Source organism: Molothrus ater, chromosome 21 (assembly GCF_012460135.2).
Source record: "Molothrus ater isolate BHLD 08-10-18 breed brown headed cowbird chromosome 21, BPBGC_Mater_1.1, whole genome shotgun sequence".
Taxonomy (NCBI): Eukaryota; Metazoa; Chordata; class Aves; order Passeriformes; family Icteridae; genus Molothrus; species Molothrus ater.
In genome coordinates this window covers 8,313,348-8,333,803 of record NC_050498.2, presented here as the reverse complement: position 1 = coordinate 8,333,803, position 20,456 = coordinate 8,313,348, and the positions used below count along the sequence as shown (strand labels likewise).

General features: G+C 55.7%; 5 protein-coding genes across 6 annotated transcripts in view; 2 read left to right on the top strand and 3 right to left on the bottom strand.

Annotated features, from left to right (window-relative positions):
- Positions 1 to 106: 106 nt before the first annotated feature.
- Positions 107 to 5,545, top strand: TLCD3A (TLC domain containing 3A). Its single transcript, XM_036395072.1, has 5 exons — positions 107 to 302; positions 892 to 975; positions 2,986 to 3,199; positions 3,303 to 3,398; positions 3,789 to 5,545. Exons 1-5 carry the CDS (start codon positions 181 to 183, stop codon positions 4,056 to 4,058), a joined length of 786 nt encoding a protein of 261 aa, XP_036250965.1. The 5' UTR covers positions 107 to 180; the 3' UTR covers positions 4,059 to 5,545.
- A 438-nt stretch (positions 5,546 to 5,983) lies between these two features.
- GEMIN4 (gem nuclear organelle associated protein 4) lies at positions 5,984 to 9,361 on the bottom strand. 2 transcript variants are annotated; one of them, XM_054517016.1, is made up of 2 exons: positions 6,582 to 9,361; positions 5,984 to 6,527 (listed from the first exon to the last, which is right to left on the bottom strand). In XM_054517016.1, exons 1-2 carry the CDS (start codon positions 9,234 to 9,236, stop codon positions 6,036 to 6,038), a joined length of 3,147 nt encoding a protein of 1,048 aa, XP_054372991.1. In that variant the 5' UTR covers positions 9,237 to 9,361; the 3' UTR covers positions 5,984 to 6,035. The 2 variants fall into 2 exon arrangements, with proteins under 2 accessions (XP_054372991.1, XP_036250962.1); XM_036395069.1 differs by having other exon boundaries at positions 5,984 to 9,361.
- A 1,074-nt stretch (positions 9,362 to 10,435) lies between these two features.
- Positions 10,436 to 14,432, bottom strand: GLOD4 (glyoxalase domain containing 4). Its single transcript, XM_036395071.2, has 9 exons — positions 14,320 to 14,432; positions 13,870 to 13,919; positions 13,182 to 13,302; positions 12,620 to 12,764; positions 12,284 to 12,420; positions 11,876 to 11,962; positions 11,655 to 11,768; positions 11,487 to 11,573; positions 10,436 to 10,795 (listed from the first exon to the last, which is right to left on the bottom strand). The coding sequence occupies exons 1-9, from the start codon at positions 14,407 to 14,409 to the stop codon at positions 10,730 to 10,732; spliced, it is 897 nt and encodes a 298-aa protein (XP_036250964.1). The 5' UTR covers positions 14,410 to 14,432; the 3' UTR covers positions 10,436 to 10,729.
- Positions 14,433 to 15,418: 986 nt separating this feature from the next.
- On the top strand, positions 15,419 to 16,759 carry MRM3 (mitochondrial rRNA methyltransferase 3). The gene is made up of 3 exons (XM_036395289.2): positions 15,419 to 15,492; positions 15,824 to 15,991; positions 16,145 to 16,759. The coding sequence occupies exons 2-3, from the start codon at positions 15,853 to 15,855 to the stop codon at positions 16,666 to 16,668; spliced, it is 663 nt and encodes a 220-aa protein (XP_036251182.1). The 5' UTR covers positions 15,419 to 15,492; positions 15,824 to 15,852; the 3' UTR covers positions 16,669 to 16,759.
- Positions 16,760 to 17,621: 862 nt separating this feature from the next.
- NXN (nucleoredoxin) overlaps positions 17,622 to 20,456 on the bottom strand; it is a 47,362-nt gene continuing 44,527 nt past the window's right edge. Inside the window, exon 8 of the mRNA XM_036395288.1 lies at positions 17,622 to 18,814. Coding sequence (XP_036251181.1) covers positions 18,632 to 18,814 — 183 coding nt within the window. The 3' untranslated portion in view covers positions 17,622 to 18,631. The remainder of the gene's footprint in view (positions 18,815 to 20,456) is intronic.

The following is a 20,456-nucleotide window of genomic DNA, read 5'->3' as shown; positions in this document are numbered from 1 at the left end:
CGGAGCGGGGCGCGTCCCGGCGGCGGCGGGAGCGGCGGGGCTGGTCCGGACCGAGCCGAGCCGAGCCGAGCCTGGCCCAGCAGAGCCGGACCGAGCTGAACCGAGCCGAGCCGAGCCGGGCTCTCTCGCCGCCCGGCCGGCTGTTGACAAGCGGCGGCGGGAGACAGCGCGCTCGTCCCCATGTGGCGGACGCTGGCCCTCGCCTCCGCCTTCTTCCCGGGGCTCTTCATCCTCTGCATCCGGTTGCTGCGCTGGGCCTCCCCGGGATTGAGCCTCAAGGACCGCATCCTCCTCAGCGGCAGGTACGGGCGGCAGCGGCGGGAGGTGACGGGAACCGCGGCGGGACCCGCCGGGACCGGGATGGGGACCGGGAGCGGGACCGGGAGCGATCCGGGCGGGCCACGAGCACCGAGTCGCGCCGGCCGTGAGCCTGGACTCGGGGGTGCCGCGACGCTCCGGGGAACGGTCCCTGGCTGGCCCGAGCGGGGGGGAGCAAGGACCGGCGCCAAGGAGCAGCACTCCGAGCGTGGGCATCCCACCGGAGAACGGGCATCCCACCGAGTGAGAGCATCCCCCCGAGCACCGGCATCTCTGCCCGGCCGGACCCGCACCGCGGTACCGCTGTCGGGCCGGGGATGCTCTGCTGCAGCTCTCCCTCCCTCTGCCCACGGGGAACCGGCAGCGTTTCCACCGGCCCGCGGGGGTGGAAGGGACGGGAGCCGGCACGATCCCCCTGGCACAGCCACCCCGACACGTCCTCGCCGTGACGAGGCGCTGCGGTGTGCACGGAGCGGGCACCTCAGTGCCACCAGCTCTCCCGGTGGCAGCCCCGAGCCTCGGCCCGTTTGGGGTCACATTTGGGGTGAGCCCTTTCCTCTCTGTCCGTTTCAGGCTGGTATCAACGGTCCAAGCCACGATGGCAACGGTGTCGGGGATCACGGTTATGCTCAGCTGCAAGAACGTGGTGCACGACAGGTAAGGCAGAGCCCCCTGGGGATGTGCTTGAGGATGTGCTCTGCCAAAGGCTTGCACGTACAAAGGGGAGAGGAAAATCGATTTCGTGCTCCTCTTTGCCCCATTTGGGTTGGGCAATGTGCTGGCTGTACACCCCCTGAACAGCAGCAGCTTGCTCAGGCCTGGGGGTGCTCTGCCAGCACAGGGTCCTCAAAGGATGGGCTGGAACAGGGGCTGGAACATGGGCTGGATATGAGAGAAAAATACAGATATCAACAGCTCTGAAGGGGTAGGGAGTCTCCTTGCTGGAAACTGAAATTGTAGAGTCAAGCAGACCTGTTGAGAACTGATTTCAGAGGTAAATCAAGGCATGCCAAAAGGATTCTGAAATAGTCCAGAAATGGTAAAGTTGGGATGGAGCTTGCTCTGAAGGAAAATCTTGCTGCCTTGTCCTCGGTGCTCTGAGATAAACTGCCCAGAAGTGGCTCTCAGGAGCAGTGATAGTGTAATCTGGGTCAGAAGTCTTAAAAACAGAGCTATTATCCAGACTAGCAGAGAAGATTGCAGGAGGGAAGAATATAATTATGCTGAGCTGGAATTCAACCATCACACACCAATTTTAGGGTGAATTTCAGGAAGGGCTGCCACCTTGGCCATACACACCTGTCTTTAACACACAGATATGAATTATCTTGCCTTGCTCTTCTAGGTAGAGATATCTACCCAGATCCTCACACCTGCTTAACCCAGGCAATCTATGAGTTATCTTTTTGTTCTGAAATAAAATTTCTGCTGTATAGATAAGGCAGATGATAGATCCCAAAGCCACACAGACAGAAGGTGCTGCCAGCAGCCCTCCTTCCCCCGGAGCTGTCTGCTTGCCTGGGTGTACTCAAGGCCAAGGGCTCTGTGCAAACACTTTGTGGGCAGAGACCTAGATTTTCTTTGAATCTGGAGGAAATTGAGCCCAGTGCTCAGCAGGGAAGATGACAGCAAGACAGCGAGCCAGGAAGCATCACAAAGGTTGCGGTAAAATTTGCCAGTTTATTTCCAGAGGCAGACAATCGTTATATTGCTGGTGCTGTAATTGCCCTCCAAAGCCCTGGGCAAGTTTTGCGAACACAATCACTTGCCACCCGTGCTTCACACCACTCACATCTTTCCATCTGGAGCAGAACTGCCACAATAATTTTTTTCTTGGGATGGCAAGAGAGCAAAAAGAGATTTGAGCCCCAAGCTACATTTCTCCAAGCAACGGCAAAGGGTAGTTTTGTCTATTTTTTTTTTTTTTTATCAGTGTGATTTCATGCAGGACTTTTTAAGGAGGCTGGTGTCCCTGCAGAGCAGGGCTTGCTGCTGCCCAGATTGTGCAACCAGGATTCCAACATGCTTTGGGAACAGGCAGCTGCCTGCAATTATTTCCCAACTGACAAACGCCTCATGGGGGTTTATTGCCTATATTGGATATTTTGTGCTTCACTCTCCAAACTCCAGGCCAGCCATCCCTGCTTAACTCTGAGTTCTCCACGTGCTTCCCAAGCATTCCCTGGGTTAGGCAGCCAGCTGGTGCAGTGTGACAGGCAGGAGAGACCCAGGACTGGGGGTTTCCACCACCAAGCACCAGCTCTGGGGGTCTGAGGGCTTAGGGAGGAGATCACCTGTGCAAAGGTGTCAGCTTGGTGCTGGATCCCAAAAAATGCTGTGCCTCTGGTCCGTGCAGCAACCACCTGGCTGTGGGGCTAATCAGGATCCATCCTTAGTGCTGTGTTTGTGCTTGGCCAGGCTGAGCTCAGTGCCTGGCACAGCCCAGCAGCAGCAGGGTCAGCACTGAGATCCTTCTTCCACACGTACCAGGCACCTTTTCTCTGGCTCAGCCTGTACTTGCTGAGCCAAACAGAGTTAAAACTCACCTCCTTTCAGCTTCAAAATCCATTGAGAATGCTGCCATTTCAGTCCTAAAGACTCTTCTATCTCCCAGAGCAAGGTGCTGGGAGCTGTTGTGATGTCTCTGTGTGTGCTGCTCCTCCCCAGGCACTGGCTGGCTGTGGAGTATGTCTGGGTCCTGGTTCCCTACATGACCTATGACATCTATGTCATGTACCTCTGCCACTGGCACAAGAGCCAGGAGAAGGGGATCCTGGAGAAGAAGCACTCGCTGGCCAGCGTGTGGAGCTTCCTCCTGCAGGAGAGGCTGATGGTGACCCACCACCTCTTCATCCTCATCGTGCTCACCCCCATCACCCAGGTAAGGGCTGCTGCAGGAGTCCAGACCCCTCTGGACATGCTGGGTGTTGGCTCCTGGCCACCTCTCTGCAGGGCCCCATGCTCAGTGCTGGCTTTCTTTACAGCACTTCAGGGGAGAGCTCGGGGACTTCTTCGTGGGCTGCATCTTCACAGCAGAGCTGAGCACACCTTTTGTTTCACTGGGCAAAATCCTCATGCAGGTAGGTCAGGAGGGATGGGGCTCAGGGCCGGGAAGCCCCCAGCAGTTCATCCCCTTTCCCTGGCCCAGGGCCCATCAGGCCCTCTTCAGGCACTGGCTGAGCTGGGGGTGTCTCAGAGAGGAGCAGCCCCACAGCTGTGGCACAGATCTCCCCTGCAGTGCTGCCTTCCTCCCAGCGTCCCATCCCTCTCTCCCAGTCACCAGCATGCCCAGCATGCCCTTGGGCTGGTGCTGCCCTCTCCTGCACCACATTAATTCCCACCCCTGCCCTCTGCCCTCCTCCATCCCTTCCCACTCCCCTTCCTCCAGCCCTCCTGGATGCTCCCAGCACCGCCAGTGCCCCGGAGCTTTGTGATGCTGCTCACCCCACATTCACCTCCTTCCTCCCCAGCTCAAAATGCAGGACACGCTCCTGCACAAGGTGAACGGGATCCTCGTCCTGGTGACCTTCTTCGTGTGCCGCATCCTCCTCTTCCCCTTCATGTACGCGGCCTACGGCCGCCAGGTGGGGATCCCGGTGTACCTGGTGCCGTTCCGCATCCCCCTGCACTGCAACATCGCCAACGCCTCCCTCATCGCCCCCCAGCTCTACTGGTTCATGCTCATCTGCCGCAAGGCCGCCCGGCTCTACAGCGGCTCTCCCGCCCACCGGAGCAGATAACGGAGCTGATAACGGCAGGGGCTGGCACGGGGCAGCCCCCGGCCCTTCCCTCGGGGAGCGGCGGCTCCGCTGGAAGCGCCTCCCGTCAGCAGCACAGCCGGGGCTTGGAGGGCTCTCCTCGCGTCCTCCTGCCGAGGGGGGAGCCGGCCTGGAAGCGCGACATTCCCGCTGGGAGGCGGCTCTGCGGCCCGAGGGTTACACGAGAGGGGTTTGTTCCAGCCCCCCCGGCGCTGACACCGGACACCGGCGCGGAGATGCTGGAGCGGGCCCAGCCCCGGCCATGGGGAGCCTGTGCCGGACCTGCCGCGGCCCCAGCCAGGCCTGGAGCTGCAGCACAGCTCTGCAGAGCCCTTCCTGACCTTTACTGACCTCAGCTCTACACTACAGCCCTGTTCGGCCTCTGACCTTCCACGTGCACCTCATCTCCTCCTCCTTCTGCTGCTGCTGGGCTCAAGCTCCACTCAACCCCACACGGTGCTTTTGGGTGCTTTTCTCTACAAACCTCTGACAGTCCTGGGGGGACTCCTGTGCTCCCAGCAGGGCTGGAGGGCAGAAGCTCATGCCAGGACAGGGGAATGGTTCTGCTGTCTCAGACAGGATGGGGATAGGAGCCTGCCAAGTCCTTGTCTCACCACCACCACACAGAGCACTATGCAGAGCCCTTCCTTGGCAAGGGGTGCAATTTTCCCTCCCCTAACCACAGCTGCTTTTATCTGGCCTGCATCCCTCAGCAGGTATTTAAAACCACCTGGCAGGCCCTGCCCTGCAGCTGGCACCACCACCCCCTGGAAACACCTGTACAGTCCATCCCTCCAGCCCCATCCCACCCCCATGAGGCTGCCAGGGACAGACGTGGGGCTGCACAGAAGGAATCAGCAACCCCAGAGCAGGATGCTGAGCTGGTCCTTGACCAGCTCATTTCCACTTTTAGTCACAGTAAAATGGGTACAGGCTCCCCAGCCTGCCCTGCACCACAGGATGTGTGCAATCAGACCACAGCTGAGTTCATCCCCTGCAGCCAGGACAGCCACCTCCTCCTGCAGCCTCCTGTGCCTGCTCCAGGCAGGGAACTGCACTGGCACAGCCCTGGCACAGTCCCCATGCCCAGAGACCTGTGACCACTCTGTGCCTTTCATTCTGTTTGAAACCAGCAGCCAAGCTCTGCGAAACCTGGATCTTTTGGGCGTTGGATCTCATCCCAACCACAGCTGCTGTTCTGGATACAGTGTAAAAAAACAAAAAGGGCCTCTTCCGACCTGTGGTTGTCGTTGCAGAGACTCCACAGTCACAGTAACCACCGAGACCAGCTGATGTTACAAACTCCTGCAACTCCTTACAGATGTTGTATCTCACTGTTTTCATTGCGAATAACGTGCCTTATGTAAGGACCAAAAAAAACCCCAGCCAATGAGGCACCTCAGTTTGCACTAACACTGCCCTATTTACTATCAGGAGACCAATAAAGATTTCCTCTCTGAGTCACACCACTGGCTGGCTCTTCCACGTGCTGTTCATTGCTGGGTGGGGGCGTTACATGTGGGGTTACTGCTGCACCCCCACCTCCGGGCAGAAGCAGCACACATGGATTTCCAAAGGTTCCTGCCTGTCCTGAACTCACCCAACTCGATCCCAGCCTCCAACTTGCTTTCCAGCCTCAGGCAGCACATGGCAAAACCAGCAATTCTCCCGGGACTAGGAGAGGGCTGGTGGCAAAGCAGCCAGAGGGAAGCTATTTCCTCGATGCTGGAGGCTGCTGTGTAAATGCAGAGAGCCAGCAGCAGGCAAGGCTGCAGCCACAGAACTGGCAGCTTGGCTCAGGAACAGCTCTGCCCAGCCATTCCAATGGAAAACCAAAGTGGCTCCTCCTACCCATCTTTATACTCCTACTTCCAGTGCTTAGCGGGAGAACACAGCAGGGAGGGAACAAACTCAAAAAACGAAAAATAAGGGTTTATTACAGATCTTACAAGGTCCAGATCAGTGCTCTGAGCGTGCTCCCAGCTTGCTGAGCTTCTGCAGGAGGGTGCAGCGCAGCTCCTCGTGCCCCAGGCTGTCGGTGACGGACTGCAGGAAGTGCCCCTCGTTGGCTCTGCGCAGCGCGGCACACGGCGACACGTCAGCCTTGCTGGACACCTCATACTGTGACAGCACCTCCAGGGCCACCACCAGCAGGGGCTCCTCGCAGCCCCCAGCTGGCAGCATGGCAGCCACGTGCAGCAGGTGGCAGAAGAGCTGGATGCAGGTGAAGGACACCTCCTGCGCGCAGGGCTGAGCCGCGGCTCGCGCCGTGGCCTGCAGGGAGGCCAGCAGGTCGGTGAGGCTGGAGCAGTAGAGCTGCACCAGGTGCAGCCAGGCCTCTGGGGGCAGCCAGCTGGAGCAGCTGGAGCTGCAGAGGAGCTGGAAGCCCCTCAGGAGGAGCACAGAGAGCTGCAGGTGGCAGGAGAAGGGGCGGAGGTTGAGCAGGGGCAGGTGCTGCACGTACTCCAGCGTGTAGGGCACGTGCAGCACCTGCCTCTGCAGCAGCTGCTCCACCACGGGCACCAGCCTCTTCCACTCACCGTGGCTGCACCAGGGCAGCACCTGGATGAGGGCCACCAGGAAGCCTTTGCTGAAGAGATTCACCTCCTCAGGGTTGTCCACGTTGACGGAGAGCAGTGCCAGCATGGTGTCCCTGAGCGCTGGGGACACGCAGCAGCACTCCATCCACGCCAGCAGCCCGCTGCCCGGCCCGTAGGCTGGCCAGGACTGGGATGTCCACTCGTCCTCAGGGAACCTGCAGATCTCAAACAGTGTTGCTGGGACCTCGTTCTTGAAGTGGTCCCCATAAAGGTTCTTCAGACGGAGCCCCACGGTCCAGTCCAGGGCTGCCACCTTCCTGTGGAGCCAGGCCAGCGACTGCACCCACAGCTCCGGGGAGGGGACGGTCTCTGGTCCCAGCAGCTCACACAGCTGGCAGAGGATGTTCAGAATCAGGTCTTTGGTCTCCAGGGAAGGGAAGAGCTGCTCCCTAGGCTGATGCCAGTACTTGGTGTAACCATCCAGAAGTTTGCAGAGGCTGAGGAGAAGCGGGAATGGGTGGCAGGATTTGATCCAGTGCTCTTCTGAGCAGGATGGTATTCCCAAAACCTTACTGAGGATCTGCAGGCTCAGCTCAATCTGAGCACAGCCTGACTTCAAACAGGGAAGGACAAAGGCTTTGGTCACTTCTGCAGGTGACACCAGTGGGGTGGCTGAGCCTGGCTGCATAAGAAAGGCCAGGAACTGAAGGAATTGTTCCTCTTCCCTTGCTGTGGAAAGCTTCCCCCACACTGCCTCCTGCAGACACCTCAGCACCAGGCTGTGTGGCCTGCCTGCATCCTCATGGCTCTCCAGGAAGCTCAGTGCTGGGAAGGAGCAGAGGATTTGGGCAAGGAACTGGTGTGCTCCGAGGTTGACCACAGCGAGGTGACAAACCTGCTTCACTGTGGCCTCAGGGGACAGGAGTGTCAGCCTGGCCACAGAAGCCACCGCCCTGGCCAGGCCTTCATCAGACACACTCTCTGTGATCTGGTTCAAAGTCACATTCAGGTCCTCCTGGAAACCCTCCCTGACAACTTGCACGTTCTGGGATAGGCCTGGGCCACCCCAGGACGCCAGGACACCTGAGATCACTTTGTTTTTGTCACTCAATGAGAGCTCAGTGTAACACTCCATGATGGCTTTGGTCACTTGCATCTGCAGCTCTTGGGTCTCCTTGTCATGGTGGGATGTGGCAAAGCTCACCAGCGTCTCCAGCAGTTTCAAAACCAGCTCAGGGGTCTGGAACAGAGCTTTGTTTTCCACCAGGCACTCAACCCAGGCCTTTGAGAAAGCCCAGGTCTTTTCAGATGCAAAAACAGAGCAGGTGTCCACGTGGCGGTCCAGCCTCTGTGCAATGATTGCCATGGCAACTGAAGACACCAGGCTGGTGTCCAGATCCTCCAGGACAGCACTGGTGTCCCTGAGGAAGTCCTTGGTGAGCTGTGTCAGCTCTGACACCAGATGTGTCTCACCCTCCCCCAGGTCTCTGGTCTCTGAGAGGAAATCCAGGTTCTTCCCAAGGCTGGTCAGAGCATCCAGCAGCCGGTAGCTCTCGAAGCTCAGCTCCTCAGGTGTCCTCAGAGTGTCCTGCAGCTCCTCTCCCCAGGCCTGCAACAAGCTGCAGAGCAAGTCCAAGCCAGCAAAGAGCTCCTCACGAGAGGGTCTGGTCAGGCACAGGAGGCTCATGCTCCTCTCTGCCTCCCTCACCTTCTCTCCCAGCCCACAGGAGCGGTACTGGCTGTCAGTGTCACTGCTCCACAGGCTGACCATGGCACTGAGCTTGGCCAGGTGCTCTGTGATGGGCAGGGGGCTGTGCCCTGGCCCCAGCCCCGAGGACAGGCACAGCAGCTCGGCCAGGTTGGCCAGGGCGTGGCACCTCAGGCGGGGCTGGGTGATGCTGCCTCGGATCTGCTTCAATCCCTGCAGCAGCACCGCCGGCAGCCCGGGGGCAGCAGGGTCACCCTTGAACCTCTTCGGGGGCTGCAGCCCATCCTCCAGCGAGGGCTCCCCGCCGTGCTGATGGATGAGAGCGCCGAACGCCGACACCGTGGCATCCTCCTGTCCCTCCCTGTGCTTCAGCACCTCCCACCACACGTCCAAGAAGAAGCTGACGTCGGACGGGGATGTGTCGCTGGAGATGTACTGCACCAAGCTCTCCAGCTGTGCCCGGCACACACCGGGGGGCAGCGCCAGCAGCAGCTGCACGAAGAGCCGGGGCACGCCCAGCGCCTTCACCAGCTCGAAGAGCGCGGTGTGGTTCACATCGGGGATCATCGCGCCCACCGAGAAGAACCCGTCCTCCTTCCAGCCCCACTCCAGCGCCGCAGCGGCGGCAGGAGGGGCGGGCAGCAGGATCTTGGCCCACACGATGGCCACGGCCTCCTCCTTCCAGCGGCCCCGAGGCGAGGGGCAGCGCTCGCCGATCTCGCGCAGCGCGTCCGTGATGGGCACCCCGGCGCGGGGCCAGTCGGCCTTGCGGAGCTCCCGCAGCGGCCGCGGCTGCAGCAGGCGGGCGGCCAGCAGGAAGCCGCCGTGCAGGATCGCCGTCTCCTCGCCCACGGCCCACGGGCCCCCGGGACAGCCCGGCGCCATCGCGGCCCCGCGCTCCGCCGGCTCCATGGCGGCGGCGCCGCGCGATGACGTCACCACGGCGGTGAGCTGACGTCACGGCGCAAGCCGCGCCCACAGCGCCCCCTGGCGGGGCGGAGGTGGGCTTAATTAATTAATTAACTAATTACCGTGCTCCAATATCAACGTGTTTAATTTGACGAATAGGATTCAAAACCGTCACTAAATTAATTAATTAATTAATTAATTCATTCATTGCCGTGCTCCAATATCAACGTGTTTAATTTGATGAATAGGATCCAAAACCATCAATAAAACTGAATTGAATTTGGCTTAATTAATTCATTCATTCATTAATTCTGTGCTCCAATATCAACGTGTTTAATTTGACAAACAGGATTCAAAACTGTCATTAAAAAAAACTGAACTAGGCTTAATTAATTAATTAATCCTGTGCTCCAATATCAACGTGTTTAATTTGACAAACAGGATTCAAAACTGTCATTAAAAAAACCTGAACTGGGCTTAATTAATTAATTAATTTAATTCTGTGCTCCAATATCAACGTGTTTAATTTGACCAATAGGATTCAAAACCTATTATTTCAATTCATTAAAAGTGAATTGAAAAGCTCAAAATTGCAGCAAGGTATTTTTCCTGTTCCAGCTCAGAAATGCCTGATCTCCATGAAACTCATTTCAGTTTCATGACGAGAACCCAATTTAAGGTATTTTATTTCATTTTTTCATCAGGAAAACGAGCAGTCAGGCAGCATACCTGGCACAAACAATGCCAGGAGTGACTCCCTGTATTCCCAGAAAAAGCAGAGTGACTTCATTCCAAAGGAATAAACCCTGAACCGTTATTTCCAATGTTTCTTACCAAAACCTAACTGCAAATCTTATTTCAAGCTGCCCCCTGGCACCTCAGCAGACATTGCAGCTGCAAACCCCAAAGCACAGCCTCAGCTCATGGAAATCTCCTGGAGAAGGAGTGGAAACCACCCCATCCACAGCAGGATCCCAATGAGAAACATCCCAGGGGCTCTTGAGTGGAATTTCCCCCTGGAATTTGGGGAAACACCTTGGAATGAAACAAGGATGCAGCATTCACACAAATCATTTCTTTGTTCCCAATAAAGGGATGCACCCCACACCCCAGTGGAGAGGGGGAGTAGCCACAGCTACCTCAAAATCTCCTCTCTAGCCTGCAAATAAACAACAGCTAAAGCAAATTAATCAGAAAATCAATTAATCAGAAAATAACGCATCTATTCACCTTTCTTTCAAGTACAACACCACAGAAATGTGAGGTTTCCTTGAGTGATGATCCCTGGTTCTGAAGCCAGCTGCTCCTTCGCTGCACAGCCCCAGTTCTTTGGAAGGAGGAGATGTGAAAGGCAGAGACATCAGCTTAAATCAACCCAAAAATCCACCATGGGACATCCCAGCAGCCTCTGAGTGCAAAGGCAGCACTGGAACAGGATTGGCATTTTCTTGGAAGGGCTCCAAGGCACAGAGGAGCAGCCCAGGCCATTCCCCCAGCTAAGCTGAAACCTTCTTCATGTTGTGCTCTGCAAACCACTTGTCACTGTTGTCTGCAGCCATGGCCTGCACAAAGAAAGGGGGAAGTGCCCAGAACAGCAGGAATAATTTATCACACCCTCTCTGGAGGGATTCATTATTTTTTAGCTACTAATAAGGAGAACTGACACTGAAAACCAATGTTCTATGCCACAGCAAACAATGTGACCATGCCCCAAGAGTGAGGCTGGACAAGTCTACCCAGGGTACCAAGTGAGCTTTAAAAATTGATTTATTTTCCTTACCAAGCCTGGGTAATTTGCTTCTAGGAAAAACTCAATTTTTTAATGAGTAAAAAATTAAGTTTTAAAAATAAATTTTAAATTTATAAAAACAATAAAAATATGGATATGTATAATAAAAATATGGATATGTATAATAAAAATATAGACAATTATTATAAAATATAATAATGAAAATAATTATATAAAATGTAAACATTTTCAAAATAAATAAAATAAAAATGAAAATAAAAATATATACTGGAATAAAATAAAAATAATAACCTAAAATATAAATAAGATTTAAAATAAATATATATACTAAAATATAATAAAAATAATAAAATAAAAATATAAATAAATGAAAATGAAAATATATAATAAAATAAAAATTAAAAATAAATAATAAATAAAAATTATTTAAGATATAATTATTTTTAATGAGAAAAATTACATGTATCTCTAAAAAGGAAGAAAATGATCATGCAGTCACTTACATCATCCAACAGCTTGTCACCATTAGGATCCACCTGGGACAGCTCTCTGAACGCTTCATCTCCCACAAAACAGACTTCATGGCCATCCTGGAAGGAAGCAGCTCAGTTATAACCAATGGCAAGGAGAAATTTAACCCCAGTTTAATCCCTGTTCCCAGTTTCACTCACAGGATCAGCCAGAATCACCACTTGCACTGTGGCTTTGCCAGGTGTGTCCAGGCTAACCAGAGGTGTCAGAATCTTCTGATTCTCCTTTTTCATCAGGGCTTCAATGCTTGGCAGCTGGAAACAGAAAACAAACTAAAATCACCTCACTGCCAGGAAGATAAACAAGGTGAGTTTTGCTAATACTAAAAATGGGAAAGGGCTGAGGGAAGTGGGGCTGGTACCTCATCCTTGGCACAGGAGAAGGCGACGCGGCCGAACGCTGTCCCGTGATCCACTGCCCCTCCTACAGCCCTCAGCTCCAGCTTGCACTGCAACAGAAAAACACAGCCTGGGCTGCAGGGAAAACCCAGCCTGGGCTGCAGGGAAAACCCAGCCTGGGCTGCAGGGACACTGCTCCACTGCTCTCCAGGCTGCAGCTTTTCCTCCAGGATCTGGTGATTCCAAAATCCCCGCATCCATGCCTTTGCCACCAAGCCAGAGCAAACCACAGCCTGACTTTTTTTAAAAGCTTCAATTCAATACAGCTTCAATTAAAACACTCCTAATTAAGGGCACAGTTGCTTTAATTAAGGACTTTTTCCCTTTTAAGAGTCTGTTCTCAGGAAATTGGTGGTCTTCCAAGGACTTACCTGGTCATCAGCATAGCCCAGCAAAGCTCTTTGTTTCTCCTCATCCTTCTCATATATCTTCATCCCAAGTAAACCAGACCAGTAGCTCACAGACTTCTGCAGGTTTGAGACACCCAGGGTTACCTTCCACACAGGATCTTGAGGATTGCAATAATTTCAAATTAGCTACAAACATTACAGGTTTAAACCCACAGTTAATGTCATTAGTACTCTTGAGAAGTAACAGAGAAATGATTTTAAAAAGTGTTCTGTTTGACAAAATGACATCAAAATAAACACACTCTAATACCCCATTGGTAAATCTCTGCTGAACACCAGTAGGGGTAAATATTTCACCTTGCTTGAGCCGTTCCTTGTCTTCCAGGTAGAACTTGTATCCTCCTGGGGCTTCAGTTTCAAAGACACCAGAGGTGACCTCTTTGAGGGGCCAGCCCATCTTCTTGGCATTGCTCACAGCCTGGCTGGACACCAGAGTGATGCCCTAGAGAGAACACAACACAATCCATGGGGTGGATGCAGAGACATCACCTGTTTTAACACAGCAAACACGACAGCTCCATCTGCTGCCAGGCACTAAATCTCAAAAAAATTATTAAAATAATAAATATAAGAGTGTTTTCCTGCAGCAAGTCCTTCCTAGCTCAGCATTACATGTTGGACCTGGCAGCAAACACCAGAGCAGAGGCAGAGCTCCAGAAATGTTTTCTGGACCTTTAAGTGAGCACAAATCTGCTCTTCCATCTCAGAGACAACCACAAAAACAACACTGAAGTGTTGAAGGAACCAAACAGCATTAAAAAAAAGGCAGCTGGTACAACCCATACAACAAATGAGCTTCTAATTATTAAGGTAAATCAGCTTATCACGAGAAGGGTTGGCTGCTTGCAGTGGAACTCACCAGGAAGTCGTTGCCCAGGCGATATTCCCCAATGCCGTAATTGTAAGTCAGCTCTACCACAAAGTGATTGTCCTCAGGTCCATAGCCCACCATGGTCTTGCTCCATTTTCCATCATAAGGGCTGGAATATCCATGTTATCCATATTTTAATGTCATTAGAATTGAAATGAACCACCAAGAGATGCAAGTATTTGTGTTTCAAGGGGGAGTTGCATTTCTAGAGTGAGATCATGGCAGATTTGACCCCGAGCTGTCATCCATGCCCATATGATAAAAGCAATTCTACCTCATTAACAGTGCTTTAAGAGCACAGGCTGCTCATTAGCTGCAATTACATAATCACTTCCTTATTGCTGAGTAGGAAAGGGCTCTTCAGAATAAAATGTGTTCCTCTTTCTTCTTTTTTTCATTCCTTTTTCTTTACAAAAGCCTTTGGGGCTAACAGGAGGGATTTTTAACTCAAGAACCTTGATAGTGCCACGCTTATATAAACTATCAGTGGAAACTGGATGTAATTCCTGGTAAGCTAAGAAATAATTCAGACAAGTATCAATCTATAGATGTGGCATTTATGTTCAATACAAGCTCCACACCTGCAGAGTGGGGGGCTGTAGGTTCCAAGGGAAGAGACTGAATAAAAGATAAGATAACCCTTACTTTAGTGTGAATAACAGCTCAGGGCACTCACCCGTTGCAGGCGGCCTTGCAGCCCTCCTCGAACTCCTCGTGCCGCAGCACCTGGAGAGCCACAGCACGGGTTGGCTTGGGAGGGGACCCCGAGGATCCATCCCCTCCTTCCAACCTGAAACGCCTTCCCGAGGCCTGGGGAAGCGGGAGGGAGCGGGGCCGGAGCGGGCAGGAAACGGCTCCCACCCCATCCCCATCCCCATTCCCATTCCATTCCCATCCTACCCCCACACCATTCCCATCCCCACCCCATTCCCGTTCCCATCCCCATTCCCATCCTATCCCCACCCATCCCATTCCCCCCATGCCCATGCCCATTCCCATCCTATCCCCACCCCATTCCCGTCCCCGTCCTCTGGGCCGCGCTCCGGGCACACGGAGGGCGCAGAACCGCCGGTTCCCGGCCGCAGCCGCCGCCACCCCCCGAGCGAGCGCAGCCGTCGCCGCTGACCCTCATGCCGAGGAGCTCCCGGTAGAACCGCGCCGTGCGGGCCCGGTCTCCCACTTTGAAGACGAAGTGCAGCGCCCTGCGGGCGGCCATGGCGGCGGCCGTGACGTCACTGGGCGCTGCGCGGTGCCGCGGTGACGTCACGGGGCGGTGTCATGGCGGCGCCGTGGCCGGCGCTGTGGCGGGCGCTGCTGAGGCCCCGCGGGCCGCGGGCGCAGCCGGGGCCGGGCGGGCGGCGCGGGGTGCGGGCGCTGCGGCGGAGCCCCGTGCGGGTGCTGCAGCCGCAGAGCCCCCGGGAGCCGCCGCCGCCGCCTCCGCCCGCTGTGGAGCGCAGCGCGGCCGCGCCGGGGCTGTGGTACGAGAAGGCGGCGGCCGGGGACCGCAGGCTGGGGTGAGCGCGGGGAGCGGGCCCGGCCGTGCTGCCCCTTAGAGCCCCGCTGGACGGGGGGAAAGGGCCGCCCGTGGGAGGGAGGGGGGGTCTAACAGGCGCTGCCGGGCTGGAGGTACCGGGGAATGGTTGGGTTGGGAGAGAGCTCAAAGCCCATCCTGTTCCATCCCTTACGTGGGCAGGGACACCTTCCCACAGAGCAGGTGCTCTAAGCATCATCCAGCCTGGCCTTGGGCACTGCCAGGGATCCAGGGGCAGCCACAGCTGCTCTGGGCACCCTGTGCCAACCTTACCACCCTCACAGGGAACAATTCCTCCCCAGTATCCCATCTAATCCTGCCCTCTGGCAGTTCAAAGCCATTCCCCATTGTCCTGGCACTCCAGGCCCTTGTTGCAGTCCTTCGCCAGATCCCATTCAGGTACTGAAAGGTGCTCTAAGGTCACCCCAGAGCCACCTCGCCCAGCCTTTCCTCCCAGGACAGGTGCTCCATCCCTCAGATCACCGTTGTGACCTCCCAGAGGAGCTCTGAGGGGCTCGTGAAGGTCAGACTGAAGGTGTTATGAGCATCACGGCCACATTCCCTGAATAATTTCTCCACAGAAAAGTGGTGACTATCGCCAAGTCAAAGAAGTTTCGGGATAATCACGGGAAGGTTCTGCTGGAGGGGCACAGGCTGATCAAGGATGCTCTGGAGGCAGGGGCTGTGCCACAGACACTCTTCTTCAGCACCGTGAGGCACCTGAAGCTGCTGCCTGAGGCTGAGATAAAACGAGCCAGCTTGGTTAAGGTGAAATTTGAAGACATTAAGACCTGGTCTGACCTCGTAACTCCTCAGGGGCTTCTTGGTAAGTTGCCTCTGAAACAGTTGCAACACTGCCCAAAGGGAAACTTTTCATATTTAAGATAATGACTCTCTTAATAATCTTTCCGTAGACGTAGCACTGCTGGAAAATAAGTTTTCCTTGCCAAGTAACAAACTCTGCTCAAACTTCCTTTAGGTGGTGCTTTTCCTAACACTTCCTCCAGCACATCTTTAGTGAGATTTGGGCCAACTCTTTCAGAGCAGGCCTCTCCTTGGGGTGGGTCACTCATAAACCTGTCACACTCCATTTCCTCAGGCATTTTTTCCAAGCCTGACCCTGCCAAGATGTCCTACCCAGCAGCTCAGCTCGCCAACTCCCTGCCACTGCTCCTCATCTGCGACAACATCCGAGATCCAGGAAACCTGGGGACTATTCTGAGATCTGCAGCAGGAGCAGGCTGTGAGAAAGTGCTGCTCACCAAAGGTAAGAGAAAAGTTTGGGGGTAAGGGGGGGAATGAGGTGCTTGAAGATGCTCCCCAGAGTTCCTAAGGAGTGGCTGGCATGGTTGGCTGTGGTGTGAATCCCAGCTTTGTGGGGATCCCTGTGCTGTCACTGTTTCTCCCCGTTCCTTCCCAGGCTGTGTGGATCCGTGGGAGCCAAAGGTGCTCCGTGCAGGCATGGGGGCTCATTTCCGTGTGCCCATCATCGCCAGCCTGGACTGGGAATCCCTTCCCACCAACCTCCCTGCGGGCATCCAGGTCTGCGTGGCCGACAACAACGACCCCAGCAGCACATCCCTGCCCAGAGGGGCTGCCTCTGCTCCTGCCAGCCCAACAGCTCCTGTGAAATCCAGCCCCAAGGCTGCTCCTGAGCACGAGGATGAGGAGGGAGCAGCAATCCCAGTGCAGCATTACTACGAGGACTGGGCACGGGCTCCGGTGGCCGTGGTGGTGGGAGGGGAGACCCAGGGCCTGAGCCCAGCTGCACTGGGGCTGGCAGCCAGCACGGGGGGCAGGAGGCTGCTCATCCCCGTGGTGCCAGGCGTGGACAGCCTCAACTCTGCTATTGCTGCTGGCATCCTGCTCTTCGAGGGCAGGAGGCAGCTGCTGTGGAGGCACAAGCAGGAGGATGGCAGGCAGAAGTTGCCTGTGCCAGGCTGAACTGTGGTTTGGGTGCTGAAGGAGCACTTCTTGCATTTGGTTCCTTGAGGGTTAATAAAAGAGCAGCTGGGGCTGTTTGGTTTGTAGTAAATGAGTATTTAAGGCTGGAGAGTGCTGGGATGAGTGTGTGGCTCCCAGTGGATGTGGTGGCCACACGGTGATGCTAGAGAGAAGGGAAGGGAAGGGCCGGGTAGCAGCCTGGCCTCACCTCAGCCGGTTCCCCCCTGCTCCAGCTCTTTTATCCAGGAGATCCATGGAGAGCTCAGATCCCTTGTCTGTGCTGGCCGAGCCTGGCTGCTGCTGACAGCGTGTGTCCTTCCCAGCCTGGCTGTGGTTTTGGGTCACAAAGACCACATTGCTGCTGCCTGAATGGCTCCTGCCTGTGCTTACCCAAATCCTGCGCTCCAGCAATCACTCCCAGCCCTACCATGGCCAGGCTGGCCCGGGTGGCTGTGCTGTGGGGTGTCCCAGCTCCAGCTCTCCTGCCCACACTGCTGGGAGGTGCTGGGCTGCTCCTAGAGCTGCTCCCCAGTCACTTCACCACTGCTGAACAGGGGAACCCCTGAAACGTGCAAAACACAGGCTGGGTTTATGCAGGCTGAGCTGGCAGCCATTCCCAGCTCCTGGCAGGGCGGAAGCTGCAGCAGGATAAAAGAGGAGGCCCTAATCCTGCCATGGCTGACTAATGAGCTGAAAGGGAGAAGCAGTGGCTTGCACAACACGGGCTATTCAGGCTGGGACATCAGGCTGGGAACGCCCCAGTGGCTGCCAAAGGGCTCCCTCCCTCCTGAGGAGCTCTGAGCAATGCCAGCAAAGCAGCACAGGCAGGGGCTGTGTGAGCCCAGGGAGGACACAGTCCCTGGAGCCCCCATCCACGGGGACAGGCTGTGGGCTCCTGTCCCCCACGCAGGTTTCCTCTCCCTGACAGCAGGACACAGCATCGGCACCTCGGGGAGGAGGTCATTGTAACAGTTTTATTACAAAGTTCCAATCACCATGTACAGTTTTTACAATGTCACTTTTCAAGGGCTCGGCTGTGCTGCTTGGGTTAGGGAGGGAGGGTTTGTTTTTTTTCTTAGGGTTTGGGAGGGGTTTTTTTTGGTTATTTTTTTTAAAGAACAGCACCATTAACGTTGAGTTTGGGACACACCTACGAAAAACAGCTCAATCAACTAACACAGAGGGGAGAGGACAATTCATACCAGAGAGAGGGACGAGACGGGACAGGGAGAGCACAAGGAAGAGACGAGAGGTGAGGGCAGCCCGGTGGTGATCCTCCTCCTGGCTCAGAGTGGGAGGGACAGAGGGAATACCCACCCATGGCAAGGGGATGGACCCTGACACAACAGCCAGCGCTGCCTAAGGCTGTCGGTGCTTGGAGTGGGGGGTGGGAAACCCACAAGGGAAGGTCTCACCCCCAGGAGGAAGAGCTTGGCTGTGCCGTGGTCTTTCAGAGGTTGTCAGCAGTTAAGACTTTGTCTTGGCCTTGTCAGGGCACTTTCGTGGGAGAGAAAGAACTGGCCAGGGGCGATGGGGACAGTTTCCTTATTGCTTCCTGGAAGTCATTTAGTCAGCAGGGGTGGTGAGAAAGGAAAGAAGGGGGGGAGGAGAAAGAAAAGAGCCCCAAGAACCCACCCACTGCCTGATGCATATGTTGGGAAGAACACCATGCAAAAAGATTTGCCTGCTAGCTAGTGCCGTGTATAAAATAACGATACAGTAACAGTTCTGGCCTGGTTATTAGAGGATATATCACCATGAAGCACAAGCGAAGTCTCCAAACGCCAACAACTCCCTGCTGAAAGTGCATCTCAAGGAGTTTGCTTAGGAGAAGGATTCACTGCGTAAAACAAGGCACCACAAGAAGGTTGGATACTGGGTCGGGCGTGAGGACACGCTGGAGAATCCACAAGCGGCGGAAGAGAGACCTGGTTTTAAATAACGTCTGTTGGCACAGGGGCCCTTAGATGGGCTCGGGTTTTAGCTTGTCTGCTAGAAAGTCGCTGACAAAGGCTTCCACGATTTCAGGTGTGATCTCCTCCACATCCATCACGTACTTGGCCCTGGCTGACATGTCCAGGATGGTGAGCAGGGGTGCAGCCTCGGGCAGGTTGGTGTAATCCCGCAGGGAGTCGGTCATGTCGTCCTGGAGGCCAAAAAGAGAAGGACAGAGGAGTCAAGAGCAGAGCCAGGAGACCAGGAACAGTTTGCTGCTGCCAAAGTGTAGCCCAGGAGGCTGGGCCTTGCACCAGCATTAGCAGGCAACATCCATCTTGGTGCCTGCTCTGCTCGTGGTTTGTGTCAGAACCAAACTGGGTTGGTTTATCCCAGGCTGGAATGGGACATACACTCCTCCAACCCAGAGGCACTGCTCCCAGACTGACCTGCTGCCCCAGCCACCCCAGAGCCTCTGGGACATCCACAGCTCAAGGAACTGGGGACAAGTGCTGAATGTGGGGACTGCCAGGTCTCTGCCAGCACAGCCACGGCCTTGCTGCTCACCAAGGGTGGATACCAAAGGGACCCAAGTGCACGCCCAGAACAAAGCAAAGAACTGGAATGGGATGAAGACTTTGAGCCAACGATGAGACCCCACCAGCAGGTCCCAGTGTCTGGGCACAGACAGGAGCAGCAGGCTGCTTGCAGGGGGAGAGGACTGCCCTCCCCTCACCCAGGCAAGGCTCAGCTCTGGGCAAAGGCAGTGATTTATCCCTCCCAAGGCTGCAGGATGCAAAGAGCCGGCAGTGGCGCCATTCATCCCTGAGCCCAGGCTGCGCCGCACCCGCAGCGGGGCGTTCCTGCGCGCCCCTTCCGAGGGGCAGGAATGGAATCTGGAATCTGGATTCCATCCACCTGGTTGGCGGCCGGGGCTCTGCAGTGCTGGGGAGCTCCGCTCGCGCCTCCCCTTCCTTTGCAGGGGTTTCTGGCGCAGCTGGACCACGTGGCTGGAAGGGCCAGCAGGGCTGGGCTCGTCGCCTCAACCGCCCCCCACCCAGGTGTCGGGACGCCTTCGTCCTTTATTTACAAAGGCACCGAGGAATATTTTTAATCAATGCAAAATCGGTCCAGACGGTGCTGGGAGAGCGATGGGAGGCGCCTGCTCCGGCCATGGCCGGGCTGCTTTGTGCGTGGGGGCCAGCGGAGCCCCGGGGCCAGCGCTCCCGGCTATTGAGGTGACGGATGAATGGGATGTGCCGGACGCTCCCCATTCTTTGGGCCGGCCGCCGCAGGGCCGTCGGGAGCTGCATGAATAGCAGCAATGTTTCACTACAGCCGGCGAGCCAGGCTCTGGGGGAGGGGGGAAGGTCCCGGACCCTCCCAAAATAGCCCTTTCCAACAAGGGACTTATTCAAGGGTGCCGGGCTGAGCTGGGATGCTCAGAGACCCGTTACGGTGGTGGGAGCGGGAGCGGCTGCACGGAGGGGGCCCAAGGGGCTGTGGGAGGTGGCAGTGGGGGCCTGGCTGGCTGGGGGGGCCTGGGTGTGGCACTGGGGACCCTTTTGTCGCAGGGCGGCTCCGGAGGGCTCCGCGCATGGAGCACTGCAGTGTGACGTGGGCGTGCAGGGACGGAGCAGGCGCAGCCGCTGCCACCTGCCCAGGCCCCGAGCAGGGATGTGGGAGGGGAACTGCAGGCCTGGGGGTGCTGGGAGCTTTTTGGACACAAAACCTTAGTTTGCCAGACTGCAGCAAGGCAAAGTGTCTATGCAAGGGAGGCCAGAAGTCCTCCAGTTTTCCCGTTTCCCATCTCCAGCCGATCTTTGATTTGGAGCACTGCAGCCTGCACATGC